The following is a 17,011-nucleotide window of genomic DNA, read 5'->3' as shown; positions in this document are numbered from 1 at the left end:
AGCAGACTGAGGGGCGACCTGATCGAGGTGTACAAGATTATGAGGGGTGGATAGGGAGCAGCTGTTCCCCTTAGTTGAAGGGTCAGTCACGAGGGGACATAAATTCAAGGTGAGGGGCAGGAGGTTTAGGGGGATATGAGGAAAAACTTTTTTACCCAGAGGGTGGTGATGGTCTGGAATGCGCTGCCTGGGAGCTGGGAGGGTGGTGGGAGCAGGTTGTCTCACATCCTTTAAAAAGTACCTGGATGAGCACTTGGCACATCATAACATTCAAGGTTGTGGGCCAAGTGCTGGTAAATGGGATTAGGTGGGTAGGTCAGGTGTTTCTCACGTGTCGATGCAGACTCGATGGGCCAAAGGGCCTCTTCTGCACTGTGTGATTCTGTGATTCTTGTGATTGAGAGGCAAGATTGCTACTAACTGGGCCACCGCTGGCACACACTTGTTGGATGTGGTTTCATGCACTTCCCGGTATATTCCAGATTGCTGCACGACCCCACACCCATGCAGCGTCAAGGGAACACTCCCCCCCCCAACCACCACCACCACCTGCACTATCATATCGCCCACCAACACTCGCAATGTGAAGAACAGTTCATGAGCCAGAACATAGTGGGGAAAAAATAATTAATTTAGGAAAACTGTAGACTGATCTGGGACTCTGCCTTTCAAATTTGGAATGGTATATAATTTATTGGATATGTAAGAATGCACTCACTTTATGAACTGCCTACAGCTATAATTTATAAATCCTGCAAACACTTAACAGTCAGTTGTTCAATGAGACAGTATTGTGGTCTCACATCTCCCTCTGCTGTAGTCATTTATACCCAGTAGCTCTCCAGTAGCTACCATATGCTTTTCATTACATTCTCTGAATGAAGATAGTGATTCCTGAGGCACACACAAAGCTTCTTTCATACAAAAGATCTCTCTTTAAAATTCTCTGCACTCTATAAAGCTGCCACACAATTAGGGGAAATCATTCCTGCAGAGGTCACTCAAAATTTTTGTTTAAATTTCTTTATCAAAGTTTGAATAATTTATTGAAAGGAGTGAAAGTGGAAATGAATTATATTGCCCTCTAACAAATGTTGATGGTGAGTTTAGGAAAACAGGGGTCAACTTGCATTTTAAAAATACAAGAGTGGCAGACCCTAATCAATTCAACACATGATATCCTCCACAACAACCCTCCTGGCCCTCTCCATAATCCTCCATCTTCTTTATATCCCCAACTTCCTACCCTTTGTGATCACCAACTTATCTGTGTCTCCAAGATTCCTCATGAAGTTTCTTGTCTTCAAGGTTGCATCATCTTCTCCAACACTTCAAGGCCCCTCCCCAACTAACTCTCAACACCCATTGTTCCATATCTTTGAAACCTCTCATCTGCTTTCATCTCCTGAAAAGCCCACCTTCCCGCCATCTCTTACACCCCTCAAGTACACACACTCACCTTCTCCACCTGCCTCATAGTTGAGTCTTTTACTCCTCCCTCAACCCTGTTTCCTAATTCTCCTCTTCCCACATCCACATCCCCTGCCTCCAGTTATCCCAGTACTGCAGTACTGCCTCTCTCAGTGAGAAAAGGGGACATCAAGGCTAAATCAGCATCCCAGATTCCAGTGGTGACACTGCAATCCCATCAGTTGTGTTCAATGTGCTGTAGTGTTCCTCTGTTTCATTACCTGTAAAAGCAGGGACTTTAGTAGCATGATGAAGAGGAAACTGGTAGCGTTAATTGTATTTTGTTTCTTTATTCCTTCATGGAATGTGGGCATCATTGGCAATGCCAGCATTTGTTGCCCATCCCTAAATGCTCTTAAACTGAGTGACTTGCTAGGTCATTTCAGAGAGTAGTTAAAAGTCATGCGGATCCAGAGTCACTAATGGGCCAGACCAAGTAAAGATGGCAGATTTCCTTCTCTTAGTGAGCCAAATGTGTTTTTACAACAATTAATGATAGCTTCATGGTCACTATCACTAGCTTTATTTTCCAGATTTTGAATAATTGAATTTACATTCTACCAGCTGCCATGGTGGGATTTGAACCCAATCCCCAGAGCGTTAGCCTGGGCCTCTGGATTACTAGTCCAGTGACATTACCACCATATCTATTAAACTAATTGAGCATTTAATTGTACTCGGGTGGTGGGGATTCACTAGGGCTCCTATAGATACGAACATACTGAAATTGTGTTTGCTGGGTTTGGAGGCGCATGTTTGTGATTTGTGGCTCTGTAAATAAAAGCCTATAGCTATGTAAAGACCAGGCTCCGGTTCTATCATTCACTGTCCGGCTATCTGCCATGTAGCAGGTGGGAGGTTTGAGAATGTTGAGAAGTGGTTGGGGGCTTCACATTGGAGATTTCACATGGACAAGAAAAGATAGGAGGGAGGGAATTGAACTGTACAGAAAGCAAGTGACCAGATAGACCTGGAGCAGGCCAAGTCACTTGGGTTGTAAAATTCAATGGCATTTGTGCAATCAAGGGTTTTAATATCATGCAGAAGGACTTTTGACTCTATTGGGTAGCGCCCCTTCCTACAAGCCCGCAAACTCAGGGTTTAATCCACAGTCTAGGACTAGATGGCCACGGAAGGAGTGTTTGTGATGTGGCCAAGGTTGATAATCAGTCAGCGATTCCTTCTGAACATTTCCTCACTACTTTTCAAAGGAAAAGAGTGTGTGAAAATACGCAAAACTAACAAACAAGCCTCAAGTGTCTGGTAGTAATTATTTAAGCTAAGTGTCACAGCCTTTTCCAGAGTCCAGCATTCCAAATTTAGCCATGCACACAAACATTTGAAAAGGATAATGTGATGTCCCCCAGGGTATTTTCCAAGAGCTGATTAGAATCTCACAGGATTCAGTGACCTCAAGTGCGTTTGCTTGAAGTTGTTGCAAAGCTTGTTTGACCAATGCTTTTGATTTTAACATTTATTTTAATGAATTAAGTAAGACAGTGCAGATTTAATTCAACATTTCACCTTCAAGCTTGGTGAATTTGTTGATTAAAAAAAATGTTTTCTTTACAATGCTGCCTTCATAGCCTGGAAACCACTCAATGAACCAACCAGCAAATATTGCTCATGGCCAACATTATATGTACAGCAGATGTTGGGTAATTTTAAATAATTGTTCATAAACTCATTGATAAGTATCAACAAATGGGCATAAACATTTGTTGAGACCTGTGTAAGCAGATTAACTCTGACTTAAACTATTTAGGGTGTAATCAGTATTGACGTCTTCCTGTAAACAGCCTCATTATGTACATGTGTTCACGTCTAAGGAGCTGCATTGAAATGTTTAATTTTTATTTATTCATCCTTAAGGAAATATTTAAATACTGTGTGTGTCACCCTTGGGCAACAAGGAGTTATTTGTCTCTCTATCTCTCTATTACAACCATGTGGCTGTTTCCAATGGTAACAATTGGCATTACCCATGGCACTAAGAGACAGTTGCATATACACAGCTGACGGCATCAATACTCAGTAAAAATATAGTTGAACTCACAGTTTACTAAAGTAATTCCTATTGTTTTCAGTAAGGAGGTAATTAATGTGGGTCTGTTCTCGGAAGCTGTTTCCCCCAGCATCCACATATCAAAAGAATAAATCCCTACATCACCTACTAAACCTTTGTTTCAAAGTCTGGAACTTGAATCTAGGAAGGGATTAAAACCATCTAACTCACTGAGCACCTTTCTATAGCAACCTTTGTTGTGGTGTTATTGAAGTCTTTTAGTCCAGCAGAGAGATAAACGATCATGTCCAAGTGCTGGAAATTGGGAACGAGAGCAGAAAGTGTTGAAAATTTGCTGCGGACCACTCTGCATCTGTAAAAGAGCACAGGCAGGTTTATCTCATAGAGTCATAGAATGGTACACTGTTATGTTCCTTCTATCGGGTCACTCCGCTCAGCGAACATGGTTGCTCACCTGTCTACCGGTGGGTGGGTTGGTAAACAAGATACTGCAGACGCAGAGACCAATGTAAGATGAAGCACATGCTGTTTATTTACACAAGTAACAGAGCGGTAACACAATGTGTGCTTCTCCAACCAGACCCTATTCTAAACTACTGATTAACACTGTAGTCTGTGCTACGCAGCAGTTGGGTAATACAATCAGGTGGTCAATTTGCTCACATTCTCTTAAAGGTGTAGTGCATCTCAGATTACCACATCCCTCCCCCTTTACTTGAAAGTACAATTTACAATCTTTACAATATATAAACTATTTACATAAATAAACTATTTACAAATTCAGTCTCTCTGGAGGCTTCTTCAAACATGTTGAATGTCGTAGTTCTATGACTTCGGATGGTTTATCCGAGGCCTCTCTCTCTCAGGAGTCATCTGTCCACTAGGCTCTCCAGTCGGAACCTGTAAGTTTGTTTCTTTGCCTGTCTCAGACTCAACAGATCCTACAGGCACTTCCAAACCAAGTGCAGTTCCTTCCACATATGGTGTAGACTCCAACGGGAATGTTTTCACACTCTTTTGCGCCCAACTGCATGCACTTCTGCTGCCTCTCCCCTCCAAGTTCAACAATATGAAGGTCAACTGTCGGGAAGGTTCTTGAAATCAGGATGTTGGGCAAGGCTAAATTCAACACAGTATGATCAGCTTCCTGTTGTGTAAAAAAATTTCTGGGGCCTTCTTAGTATTTCCACATTTTCTTCTTATGCATCCTCTTTTGATGGCTTTTCTTCCTGGCAGTGCTGACTTTAATCTCAGCCTTCTTTTCACTTTCCCTATTGACCAGACTAGGCTCAGGAATAAGCTCAATTTAAGTGAACTCAGTGGTTGAGTCTTCCAGCATTTCCTCATCTGTCAGCTCTGAAAACTCAGAGGTCTCTATTTTTAAAGCTTCTTGGCTTCCACGCAGCTGATTCTTCAGCTCTTCCATTTCTTTTTTGTAGTTGTTAGTTGTTTCCTGGAGAATTAAACATTATTGTGTTTTCTCTGCTAATTTATTCTTCATCTCTGCCAGAGATATGCTGAATTCTTTCTGTTCTTTGTCATACTTTTTTTTAGTGATATAAATTGGGATCTGAGGGAATCTTGCAATACGCAAAAGTCCTTCAGCAGGTTTTCTTTTTCTTTTTGGAGGTTACTGGCTTCAACTCAAACTCTGTCCTGAAGCACCAGCTCTACGAATTCCTTTTGTTGAGTCTTTACACACTCATTTTTCCAAACAGTAGCATTTCCTGCTTCTGACTGAGGTCTCAGTAGTCTCTCAAGATTACTCTCTCCTGACCAGTTCCTTCCGAGGAGATTCGATCCTCTGCCTGCTGTCACTATTAGCAGTAGATTCACAGACTGATTTCCATACTGTACTGAAACCTTGCATATACCTCCTACTCATATGTCTTCACCATATGTCTTTAACTTAGCATCTGAATTTTCCATATTTAGTGAGTGGTCTCCTCCATTCAGATATTTGAATGCATGTTCCCCTATAACTGTCGTGATGCCCCTATATCCACCTCCATTCCGATGGGTTTCCTGTGAATTTCACATTATTTCACTGTCACATGGATTGGCTGTTTTACCCATTTTTAAGTTATGTAGTGAGTAAATATCTGGCTCTGTTTCTCCTGGTTCCTCTATTATGTGGATTTCACAATTTCTACCTTTTTCCTTAAAGTTTTGTCTTAATCTGTCTTTACAATATCGCATAATGGGCCCATTACGATGGCAGTGAAACACTTGATTCTTTTAAATTGTCGTTCACTTGCAGGCTGTCTGCTTCCAGTTCTGCCATTATTATTGTGGTTTTTCTCTGTTAAACCTTTGCTTTTTGCTGGTCTGTTAATGGAGGCTGTTTCCTGCCTTTCCGCGGAGCCCTGCGCTTCCACGCCATTTCTAACCGGTGCTTTCCTCCTGATGTGAAGGATGGAACCATTTTGTGCTCCCTTGACTGCTTCTGAATCCCTGATTGTGCTCTCCATTGCGAGCGCCAACTCCAGCACCTTGCTGAAGACTAAATTTGTTTCTGAGAACAACCTTTTTTGAATGGAGTCTTCATTACTCTCACATACTAATCTGGTCTCTTAACATGTCGTTAGTCGACCTCCCGAACTCACAGTGCTCTGTCAGTTGTTTTAAAGCTGCTACATAGCAACGACTGTCTCTCCAGGGGCAAGACACCTCGAATTGAATTTAAAACTCTGTGTTGTTACCGAGGGTTTCGGCTGAAAGTAGCTTTTCACGAGATTTACCATCTCATCAAAGCTCTCAGGATCTGGGGATTTGGGTGCCATTAGACTATGAATTAGGCCATATGTTTTACTGCCACATGTCGATAAAAGGGTCGCTCGCATCTTCTCCTCCCCCGATATGTCATTGGCCAACAAGAAGAAAGCGAGGCATTCAATATAATGTTACCATCGCGGTCTGACCAAACAGTTCGATACGGTCAAACTGTGGCATACTGGAGGGAGATAACTTTGACAACTATGATGTAGGCTGTACTCATAATCACCTTGCAAGTTACGGCTGATTCACTTCTGTTTAATTTTCGTGGCTTTCTTTGGTGACGTCTACTGGTCGTGATTTTCTTCGTCGCTAGTTGTTATGTTCCTTCTGTCGGGTCGCTTTGCTCAGTGAACACAGTTGCACGCCTATCTACTGTTGAGTGAGTTGGTGAACTCACTCAAGGCTCCTTCGACAGCACCTTCCAAACCCACAACCACTACCATCTAGAAGGACAAGGGCAGCAGACACATGGGAACACCGCCACCTGAAAGTTCCCCTCCAAGCCACTCACCATCCTGACTTGGAAATATATCGCCGTTCCTTCACCGTTGCTGGGTCAAAATCCTGGAACTCCCTCCCTGACAGCACCTACACCACATGGACTACAGCGGTCCAAGAAGGCAGCTCACCACCACCTTCTCAAGGGCAACTAGGGATGGGTAATAAATGCTGGTCTAGCCAGCGAAGCCCACATCCCGTGAATGAATATAAAGAAAAACAAGATACTGCAGACGCAGAGACCAATATAAGATGAAGCACATGCTGTTTATTAACACAAGTAACAGAGCACTAACACATGTGCTTCTCCAACCAGACCCTATTCTAAACTACTGATTAACATTGTAGCCCGTGCTACACAGTCATTGGGTAATACAGTCATGTGGTCAATCTGCTCACATTCTCTTAAAGGTATATTGCTCCTCAGATTACCTCATACTGCACAGAATGAGGCCATTCAATCTATCAAGCCTGAGCTGGTTCGTTCAAAGAACAGCCAAGTTAGCCTAACCCGCCCCATATTCCCACAATTCTTTTCTCCTTCAAGTATTTAGCCAATTCCTTTTTGAAGGCCGCTATTGAATCTTCCCACCATCATCTCAGGCGCTGCGTTCCAAGCCCCAGTCACTCATTGAATAAACATGTTTTTCCTTATGCTGCCACTGGCTGTTCTGCCAATCACCTTAAATCTGTGCCCTAGACTCTTCAGCTTTTGGAAACAGTTTCTCTTTATTTACTCTGTCTAAACCCATCATGATTTTAAACACCTCTATCAAATCTCCTCCTAGCTTTCTCTGTTCTGTGGAGAACACAGTGTGGTTTCTTCTGTATTGGAGGGTTCAAATGCAGATAAGGTGATCGCTTTGCTGAATATCTCCATTCTGTACACAATTGTGACCCTCAGCTCTCTGTCGTTTGCCATTTCAATTCCGCGTCCCACTCCAGCTTCCACATCTTTAGCCTTCTCCAACATTCCAATCACTCACAACACAAGTTCAAGGCACAGCAGCTCATCTTTCTAATGGGCTTCCTACAGACCTCTGGCCTTAATATTGACTTTAAAAACTCCGAGTTGAACTACAGCTCCCATTTTCTCTCCAGCAACAAGTGCTGGTGATGTAGGATGAGTGCGCTTCTGCTTCCAGGGATTTTCAGATTTCAGAGGGAGGGAGGGGGTCCCGTCACCTCCAGGATGGTCCTGGGATAGAACCACTCCCAACCCTGTCAGACTAACAGTTGTGGATTCGTCTACACACTTCATCAGAACTAAACTGTGACAAAACAAGGACAGAGAACAGCAGCAAAAGTCAAGAGCCCACATGTTGTGACTCCAAACACAAGAAAGTATTTAATTATTCTGCAAGTGAGTTTTTAATAAAAATCTAGAACATTACTGAAATGATGTATACTCAACAGCTCAGGCTCTGACAGGCTTTAAAAGAACTGAAAAGAGTTCAGTAAGACAGCGATAAGGCCAAGGGTAAACAAAATAGCACTCTAAAATGGAAAGGTCAGCCGGAGAAAAATGCATTCTGCTCACCTGCTCTAAGACGTTTCTTAAACCTACCTCTTTGACCAAACTTTTGGCCATCTGGCCTAATATCTCCTTAAGTGGCTTGATGCAAATTTTGTTTCGTAACACCCCTGTGAAGCACCTTGAGATATTTTATACATTGTTTAAATGCAAGTTATTGTTATTGTAATTTTGTAACCTGACACACACATATTCAAACAGTCAGCAATCCAGAACTTAAACCCTCAAACACCCAGTCTTCTGAGGACCAACAGTTCTGCGTAGCTACAGTTCCTAGTGATGGCTCCTCCGTGCTCTCCTGAATCTTTGAGTGGGCCGTAATTAGCAGTATGGAAGATTTAATGCTTGCCAGCTTGTGACTTTTCACCTATTTGACTCAGTGACTGGAAATCCTGGCCTAGGGGTTGTGGAAATGGGAAATTCCAGTCAAAAATACGATGGTTGTTAATTATTTTCTCCAGTGAGAGTGTGTGTATCGTGCCAGTTCTGGTCATTGTTTATTGATGTGGATCCAATTAGAGTTCAGAATAGAAAGATCCATCTTCTGTGATCTTCTTCTTTTCATTTAGGGTCATCCTGGTGATCTTGGTTTTACTGGGATCCAGGGCCCAAAAGGACCACCAGGATTAATGGTAAGTAATCGTTTATTGCAGGGAATTCAGAGGACCTCATTGAGTTTTCATTTCAATTGTTTTACATAATCTGTAATGGCACAATTTCTGTGTAAAGGGCATGATGTATTCATGCCAATGGCTGTTTGAATAGCTGATTCGCTTTTCACCAAATCACTAATTGTAACTCAATGAAGCCCCAACACATTTAGTGTTTGAGCCTGTGCCTGCGATTCCCCTTCAGCCCTGCTCCATTTAATACATGAGCAAGGCAGCATCCTTTAAATGAGCAATGAAAGATTATTCAATGGGCTACGCATAGGTCTTTAACTGAGTAACACTGGGTTGTTTAAATGAGCAATTCTGTGTTGTTTGATAAGCATTGCAGGCTCCTTTAAATGATGTGTCGTACTATTTACGGATTTTGTGAGAAATTTAAAATTCTACAAGCAATCCTCATGTCCGACAAGTATCATTTTGTCACATGGAATCAGTGTAAAGGCCTGGTTCACTGGAAGGTGCTAATATACCTGTACTTCTATTGTGGATTCCTGCCAAGCATCAGTTCTACATTATTGCAACACGATGTATAATCAGTGTATGCATGCATTTGAAGTTTGAGCCTAAAAGCGTGTGGTAAATTCAGTGACTGTTAAAGGTGTTGGATTCCGCGGCTGTTGGGACTGGCCTTTCACTGGGCCCTTCCAAGTTTCGGTCTTTTGCAAATCTAGCAAGCCCGGGTCTCAATAAAACCCAATGCAAAAACAGCTCAAGACTTGGACGTAAAATAGAATTCTAAAGCCGGATTGTAAATTGCACACATGACTTGGTAACGTGCTGTTTAAAAGCCGAACGGTCTCTAAACGCTATTTCCTACCCAGGGCAAAGAAGGCATCATGGGTCCATTTGGCGTGACGGGTCCCACTGGGCATCCTGTGAGTAACCTCCATTTTGTCTTTATGAAGTTGAAAGAAGCAAAGGTCAAAAGTAATCGCTGTTGCTTACAATTTTTGTAATATGTTAATTTAAGCACAAATTCTATGGTCCTTTGTTTTCTTAGGGTCCAAAAGGGTATAAAGGAAATCAAGGTGATACGGTAAGATTGATTAATTTGAAAGAATTAAAAGTCCATCTCTCCGCTTTGAGAATGGACACATGCGCTCAGCTCTTCAATATGGTGGGCTGAAGTGCTATTCTTGAAGAGCTGCGTAAATGTATTCATTATTTTATTTATTTTATTTTGTCCTGGTCAAGTCACAAACGATGGATGGAACATTTTTTCCCACTTCTTGTGATGATACAGCGGGCTTTGCTTTGAAAGTCTGAAAGTCACCTTCGATAATAAGGGAACTCATTTTCACATCTAGTTACGCTGTCAATTGTAGCTCAGCGGGTAACACATTGGCCTCTGAGTCGGGAGGCTGCGGGTTCAAGCCCTGCTCCATGAAGCTTGAGCAGAAAATGACCTGCCTTTCAGACGATATGCTGAGGCCCTGTTTGCTCTCTCGAGTCAATGTGAAAGGTCACATGGCTGCCATTTTGACATAGAGTAGGGCTCATGTCCTGGCCAGTATTTATCCCTTAACCAATGTCGCTAAAAAGCTAATTATGTGAAGCTTGCTGTGCACAAATTGGCTGCAGCGTCTCCTAAATTACAACAGCGACTACGCTTTTAAAGAGCTCCCCCGTCTGCTGTAAAATGCTTTGGAGCGCTCCGAGGTTGCGAAAAGCGCTGTGAATAATAACAAATAAAAAAGTCAAGAGTTTGGAGAGTAGGTGTGAGTCCACAGCTCAAGATTAGTGCAAAACTGTCAACCTCACTCAGATAGTGTAAAAAGATTTGGACTGTGGTGAACGTAAAATTTGTAACAATATACTTACTTAGGGGGTGGGGTGGGAGGTAGAGATCAGGGGTATAAGGGGTAGAAACAAGTTCAAATGGCCAGTGAAGAGATTTGTGCCACTCATTTTGGGCCTTTTGAGATCCAATTTTTCCACTCCTGGTGCCTGGGTTCTTATGATCCCTTGTGCCAATTGTTTTAAAGCAAAAAAAAATTGAATCTTGCTGAACAGAGACGTGTTGGTGAAATTTTTTATCTTGCATTCATCTGGACAAACATAAGAATGCCAAATTTCAAACAAACACAATGATTCATACTACAGGAGAAAAGGGTGCCGATTGGTTGGCAAGTGAACTCTGATTGGCTGAGGTGTTTCCATGGCGAAAGAAACATGAACCAACAGCACCTCCCACCTCCCCCCCACCCCCCCAACCCCATCCCCCCAACCTCCAACAAACTCCCAGGAAATTAAAGAAGATGCAAGGCTTGAACAAATTCCTTTTGTTTGCAGAGAACAGGTCCCTGTATATGAATGTATGTCACTTCTGCAATTCTGGCAAACACAAATGAATCACATTATAAGCTCAACTGATTATCTTAAATTGGTTGTAGTTGTAGCTATTAGCGCACTCAGGATTGTTCAGTGAGTGCTGCCCAATTGCCTAACAGCAGACCCTTTGTTTTGGGTTTTGTAAATGTGGGCTGACCATCACCCCCCCTCCAAATCAATGGGATTGCCAATGGAAAGAAGGGCAGACAAGATATCAAGTAAACCGGAGTGCACAAGAGATTCTCTCTGCCGATCGTCCAGCAGCACACACTTGTACCTGCCAGCAGAGATGATTATAGTTCACTTTAGCACATGATTAGTGCATGTGGTAATTGTAACTCTCAAATTAAGATGATGCAAGCTGAATGAGAATGCTAAGTGTGCCAGGTGACTAGTCATTAGATTGATGTTACTAATTTAAAATTCTGGGTATCCGAATGGAACCTTTTTTTTCTAATCATTATCCCTTTTTTTTCCTTCTTTGTTCCATGTTTGGATTTCAGGGGCCACAGGGACCGAAGGTAAGGTTCTCCTTTTATTTCACTCTTAAGACTAAAGTGAACTTTAACCTGGGCCACCAATTTGCAAGTGTGACTGGTATGGTCCTGACTGGTGACAGAAAATAGGAGCCAACGATTTAATGTTCATGTGCTTCCATGAGACACGCTTCAAACTTCCTCAGCCCTAGTCCCACCAAGTCGCTGATCACCCAAGTTCTCTCCCTGGTTCCCGTGTTACTGATATTGTTAAAGCTTCCCTCTCCTCAGTTACTGTCCCCCTGCCCTTCAAATCTGCCATCATCACCCTACTCCTCAAAAAACCAACCCCTGACCTTCCCATCCCTGCAAACCTCCCTTTGCTCTCCAAGCTCCTTGAACATGATGTCACCTTCCAAATTTGGGCCCATCCTTCCCGAAACTCTGTGTTTGAATCCCTCCAAATAGGTTTCTGCCCCTCCGCTGAACTGAAACGGCTCACCAAAGTCACAGATGACATCCCGTGTGACTGTGTCAAAGGTAAACTTTCCCTCCTCGTCCTTCCCAACCTGTCCGTAGCCTTTAGCCACACCATCCTCCTCCATCACACCTCCACTGTTGTCCAGCTGAGTGGGGCTGCGCTCACCTGGTTCCATTCCCATCGATCTAATCCTAGCCGGAATATCACTTGCAATGGCTTCTCTTCCTGTTCCTGGATCATTACCTTTGTGCCCCAAGGATCTATCCTTGGCCTCCCCCTACTTCTCATCCACGTGTTGCTCCGGATAACATCATTCAAAAACGCAGTCTCAGTTTTCACACATACGCTGACCACACCCAGCTCTCCCTCACCACCATCTCTCTCGACCCCTCCACTGTTGCCATATTATCGTCCAGAACTGGATGAGCAGAAATTTCCACCAGTGTTGGGAAAATTGAAGCCAAGGAGCACAGAGATCAGAGGGTTGTGGGGCTGGGGGAGATTACAGAGATAGGGAGGAGCGAAGCCATGGGAGGATTGGAAAACAAGGATGAGAATTTTAAAATCGAGGCATTGCTCATTAGAAACAGTTCAGCAACAAACTGGCAATGCCTCTTCCATTACCTAAGAATTTTCAGTGGAAAACTGTAGGGGACAATACTGTAGTGATTACGTCACTGTGCCAGTAACATAGAAACATAGAAGGTAGGAGCAGGAGTAGGTCATTCGGCCCTTTGAGCCTGCTCCGCCATTCATTATGATCATGGCTGATCCTCTATCTCAAAGCCATACTCCCGCTCTCTCCCCATACCCCTTGACGCTTTTTGAGTCTAGAAATCTATCAATTTGCTTCTTAAATATATTCAGTGACTTGGCCACAGCCTTCTGTGGTAGAGAATTCCACAGATTCACCAGCCTCTGAGTGAAGAGGTTTCTCCTTCTCTCAGTCCTGAATGGCCTACCCCGTGTGCTAAGATATCATTGTTCTAGACCACCACCCCCCTACCCGCCCCCCACCCCCCCCGCACCCCAGCCAGAGGAAATAACATCCCCTGCATCGAGCTTGTCCAGCCCTGTCAGAGTTGCATACGTTTCAATGAGATCCCCTCTCATTCTTCTAAACTCCAGTGAATACAGGCCTCGTCGCCCCAGTCTCTCCTCAAACGACAATCCTGCCATCCCAGGAATCAGTCTGGTGAACCCAATAAACCAGTGATCTGGATCCTGTCGCATAAGTTCAAATCCCACCATGTCCCCATCTCACTACCAGACTGCACTCTGCTCAAAAAAAAATTAAAAGCATCATTCATCTTCCAATGGGAGTGGAATCTCAAACTATTGAGGTTGAAGACATCAATGTGTTGCAATATAGATCAGGAGGCAGGAATATATTCATATTCAACTTGTCTTTACACCGGAAAATAATGAGATACATTTTAACCTTTTTTTAGGGTCCAGTAGGCCCACGGGGACTCCCTGGCCCACCGGTGAGTTTCTTTAATTGCATCTTTTAAATTTTTATCATTGCAGCAACATAATTTAATACCTTGAAAGTTTGTGCTCAGTATGCGCAGTGGAAAAACACAAAAGTCACAATGAGCTATAAAAGCTCCAGCATTTACTTGTTGGTGAGATAACCTCTGATCTTTTGAACAGGGTCCTCCTGGAATTCAAGCCGCACTTGTAAGTTTATTTTTTAAAGTTATTTAATCTGCAATCTCTGCATCTGTTTCACAGCCATGCAGTGGCTGTACACGATCGGAATAAGTGGACAGTGTTACAGCAACACTTTTCACGGAAAGTTAAATTGTCACAAAGTTCCTTTGGGTAACTAGGCAGTTCTCCACCCTGCTCACAATCACAGAACAGTTGTGCACAGAAAGAGGCCATTCGCCCCATCATATCTGTGTGGGCTCTCCCAAGGAGCAATTTACCTAGTGCCACTTCCCATATTCCTGTTGGAATCCTGTTACAATAGAGTGCCTTCTTTAGTTTCTAAGTGAAGGCGGCTGTTAGTAATTGGGGAAAGATTAGGGCATTATACTTAAGTGTATAAGAATTGGTTTACACCGATGTTGGGGGAATGCATGCCTGCACTCCTATAAACCTGTGTTAAGCAAAAGACTGGCTCCAGATTTATTCTTTATCTAATGCATGAACAGTGACTTTAACACTCCAGCCTCCTCCCCGTATCCGTGCACATTCTTGCTTATTAGATAATCCTATTCCCTCTAAAATGCCTCGATTGAATCTGCCTCGATTGAATCATTCTCAGGCAGCACACTCTAAACCCCAACCACTCGCTGCATGTAGAAGCTTTCCCTCATGTTGCTATTGCTTCTTTTGTCAGTCACCTTAAATATTTGTCCTCTTGTTGCACCAATGGGAACAGTTTCTCCCTATCTACTCTGGCCAGGCCCCTCATGATTTTGAAAGCGTCTGTCAAATCTCCTTACAACCTTCTCTTCTCCAAGGAACACAATCCCAGCCTCTCCCAATTTATCCACGTCACAATCCTATGATTGTTTCATGCTTTTTGTGAGAAATGTTTGCCAAGTTCTCGGGTGTTATACTCGTCAAGGAAAATGATATGGAACAGAACAACATCACAGAAGCATCAATCCCCTTGTTCACTAGAACAAAATGTTATTGCCTCTTCTACTAATAAGAATGAAAAAAAATGTAAAGTACAACCGTGTAGTGACTAGTAAGCCTGAACTCCCAGCGTCATGAGTTCAAATCTCACATGGCACCATCTCAAACTACCAGTCTGCTTCCTTCTTTAAAAAAAACATAGCTTCATTGATCTTCCAACTAGGATGGAATCCCTAGCTTCTGAGATTGAAGGCATCAATGTATAGAATTGCTGATAGTCTGCCGGTAACACTGGCCCTAAACTATATATGCACACTCTCTCAGGTTATTTAATAATCGAGATACAACATTGTGACTAAATAAACTGGCTGATTTAGCAAGCTAAAAAATGTGGTACAGCTAATATTAAATAGTAATATTTTACGCATCATGCAATAACATTAAAATGGGTTAAATATTTATAAAATGCATTATGTACAGTGCAGTTATAGAGGCTTTAAACATTTCTAACATACTACAAAGGACGTAAGAAGCAGGAGCAGCAGTAGGTCATATGGAGCTTGCTCCACCATTCAGCAAAGTCATCGCTGATCTTCCACCTCAATTCCACTTTCCTATCCTCTCCCCATGATTCCCTTAATGCCCAAAAAGTATCAATCTCAGCCTTGAATATACTCAACGATTGAGCATCCCTGGCTCGCTGGAGCAGAGGGACTCCAAAGATTCACAGTCCCTTGAGTGAAGCCATTTTTCCCCATCTCAGTCCTAAATTGCCGACCCCTCATTCTGAGACTGTGACCCCGTGTTCTAGACTCTCTCTCCAGCCAGGGGAAAAAAGCTACAGTAGGTAAGGCCGCAACAAAAAGGCCTTGGGCAACTTACAGCATGGGGGTGACCAATCGGCCCACCACTCCTGTGCTAACACTCTGCAAAAGCTCTCCTCACAGTCCCATCCCCTTGGTTTGAGTTTGAAGCACTTTCTGTTCTTATTTTGTACCATTTGTATCTTCAGAAACATGAAGAGCTAGGTGCTGCTTTACAAGCTTTTATCGAATCGAAAACTGCACTCAGGACCGAGGTAATCTAATGCTCCTCATCTGTGTGTTGATATCCCTGATCAGTTGGACCCATATTTTTGATAACTCCTGTATTAATATCCCATTGTAAAATGAATCACCAAAGTAACCAGCTGTAATTATTAGAACCAACCTCTCTGTTTTCGTCCTGCAGAACTATCAGAATTCAGACCTACCTTTGATTGACCAAGGAGCGGAGATCTTTAAGACCCTACACTACCTCAGTAATCTTATCCACAGCATTAAGAATCCCCTGGGCACCAGGGACAATCCGGCTCGTGTTTGCCGTGACCTCATGAACTGTGAGCAGCGAATGAATGATGGTGAGTCCATTTGCATCACGTTCTACGGTTAACTTTTCTACTATCGCGGCCAATGGCCATGTCTTCACAATTCAGCTCCCAATTTGACCCTTTGCTGCTACAAGTCATAAAATGAGACCAGACGGGAGGAAGCCATTCAGCCCCTCATGCCTATGTCAGCTTTTTAGTAGAGCAATCCCATTAGTCCCACTCCCCTGCTTTTTCCCCAAAGCTTTGCAACTTTTTTTTTTCATCAACTGTTTGTCTAATTCTCTTTCAAAAGTTCCTATTGAATCTGCTTCACCCCCTCCGGCCTTTCAGGCAGTGCATTCCTGATCACAACAACTTGTGTATAAAAATGTTTCCTCATGTCGCCTCTGTCACCTCAATCTGTCTCCTCTGGTTCCAGACCCTTCTGCCACTGGGAACGGTTTCTCTTTATTTAATCTGTGAAAATTATGTGTGATTTTGAACACGCTTTCAAATCTTCTCTAAACCTATAGATGTATTAGTGTTTTCTAATATCACTCCCAGCTGACTGATCTGAAACATAACCATTGAAAAGAGGCCACTCAGCCCATTGTGTCTGCATTGGCTGATATAGAAAACATATTTTAAAAAAATTAGCTGCCCGTTTTAATCGCATCTTTTTCTTATTCATTCAAGGGATGTGGGCATCACTGGCTAGGCCAGCATTTATTGCCCAGCCCCAATTGCCCTTCGGGGGCATTTTAAGAGTCAACCACATTGCTAGGGATCTGGAGTCACATGTA

General features: G+C 43.0%; 1 protein-coding gene across 2 annotated transcripts in view; it reads left to right on the top strand.

The window, feature by feature from the left end:
- The window catches only part of col27a1b (collagen, type XXVII, alpha 1b), a 598,999-nt gene that overhangs the window by 564,159 nt on the left and 17,829 nt on the right, over window positions 1-17,011 (top strand). For both annotated transcript variants that reach the window (XM_041193458.1, XM_041193459.1), the window contains exons 51-58: window positions 8,876-8,938; window positions 9,799-9,852; window positions 9,978-10,013; window positions 11,812-11,829; window positions 13,717-13,752; window positions 13,922-13,948; window positions 15,873-15,938; window positions 16,091-16,259. In XM_041193458.1, coding sequence (XP_041049392.1) covers window positions 8,876-8,938; window positions 9,799-9,852; window positions 9,978-10,013; window positions 11,812-11,829; window positions 13,717-13,752; window positions 13,922-13,948; window positions 15,873-15,938; window positions 16,091-16,259 — 469 coding nt within the window. The remainder of the gene's footprint in view (window positions 1-8,875; window positions 8,939-9,798; window positions 9,853-9,977; window positions 10,014-11,811; window positions 11,830-13,716; window positions 13,753-13,921; window positions 13,949-15,872; window positions 15,939-16,090; window positions 16,260-17,011) is intronic.

This window comes from Carcharodon carcharias, chromosome 8 (genome assembly GCF_017639515.1).
Source record: "Carcharodon carcharias isolate sCarCar2 chromosome 8, sCarCar2.pri, whole genome shotgun sequence".
NCBI classification, from domain to species: domain Eukaryota; kingdom Metazoa; phylum Chordata; class Chondrichthyes; order Lamniformes; family Lamnidae; genus Carcharodon; species Carcharodon carcharias.
This window is presented reverse-complemented; position numbering and strand designations above follow the sequence as displayed.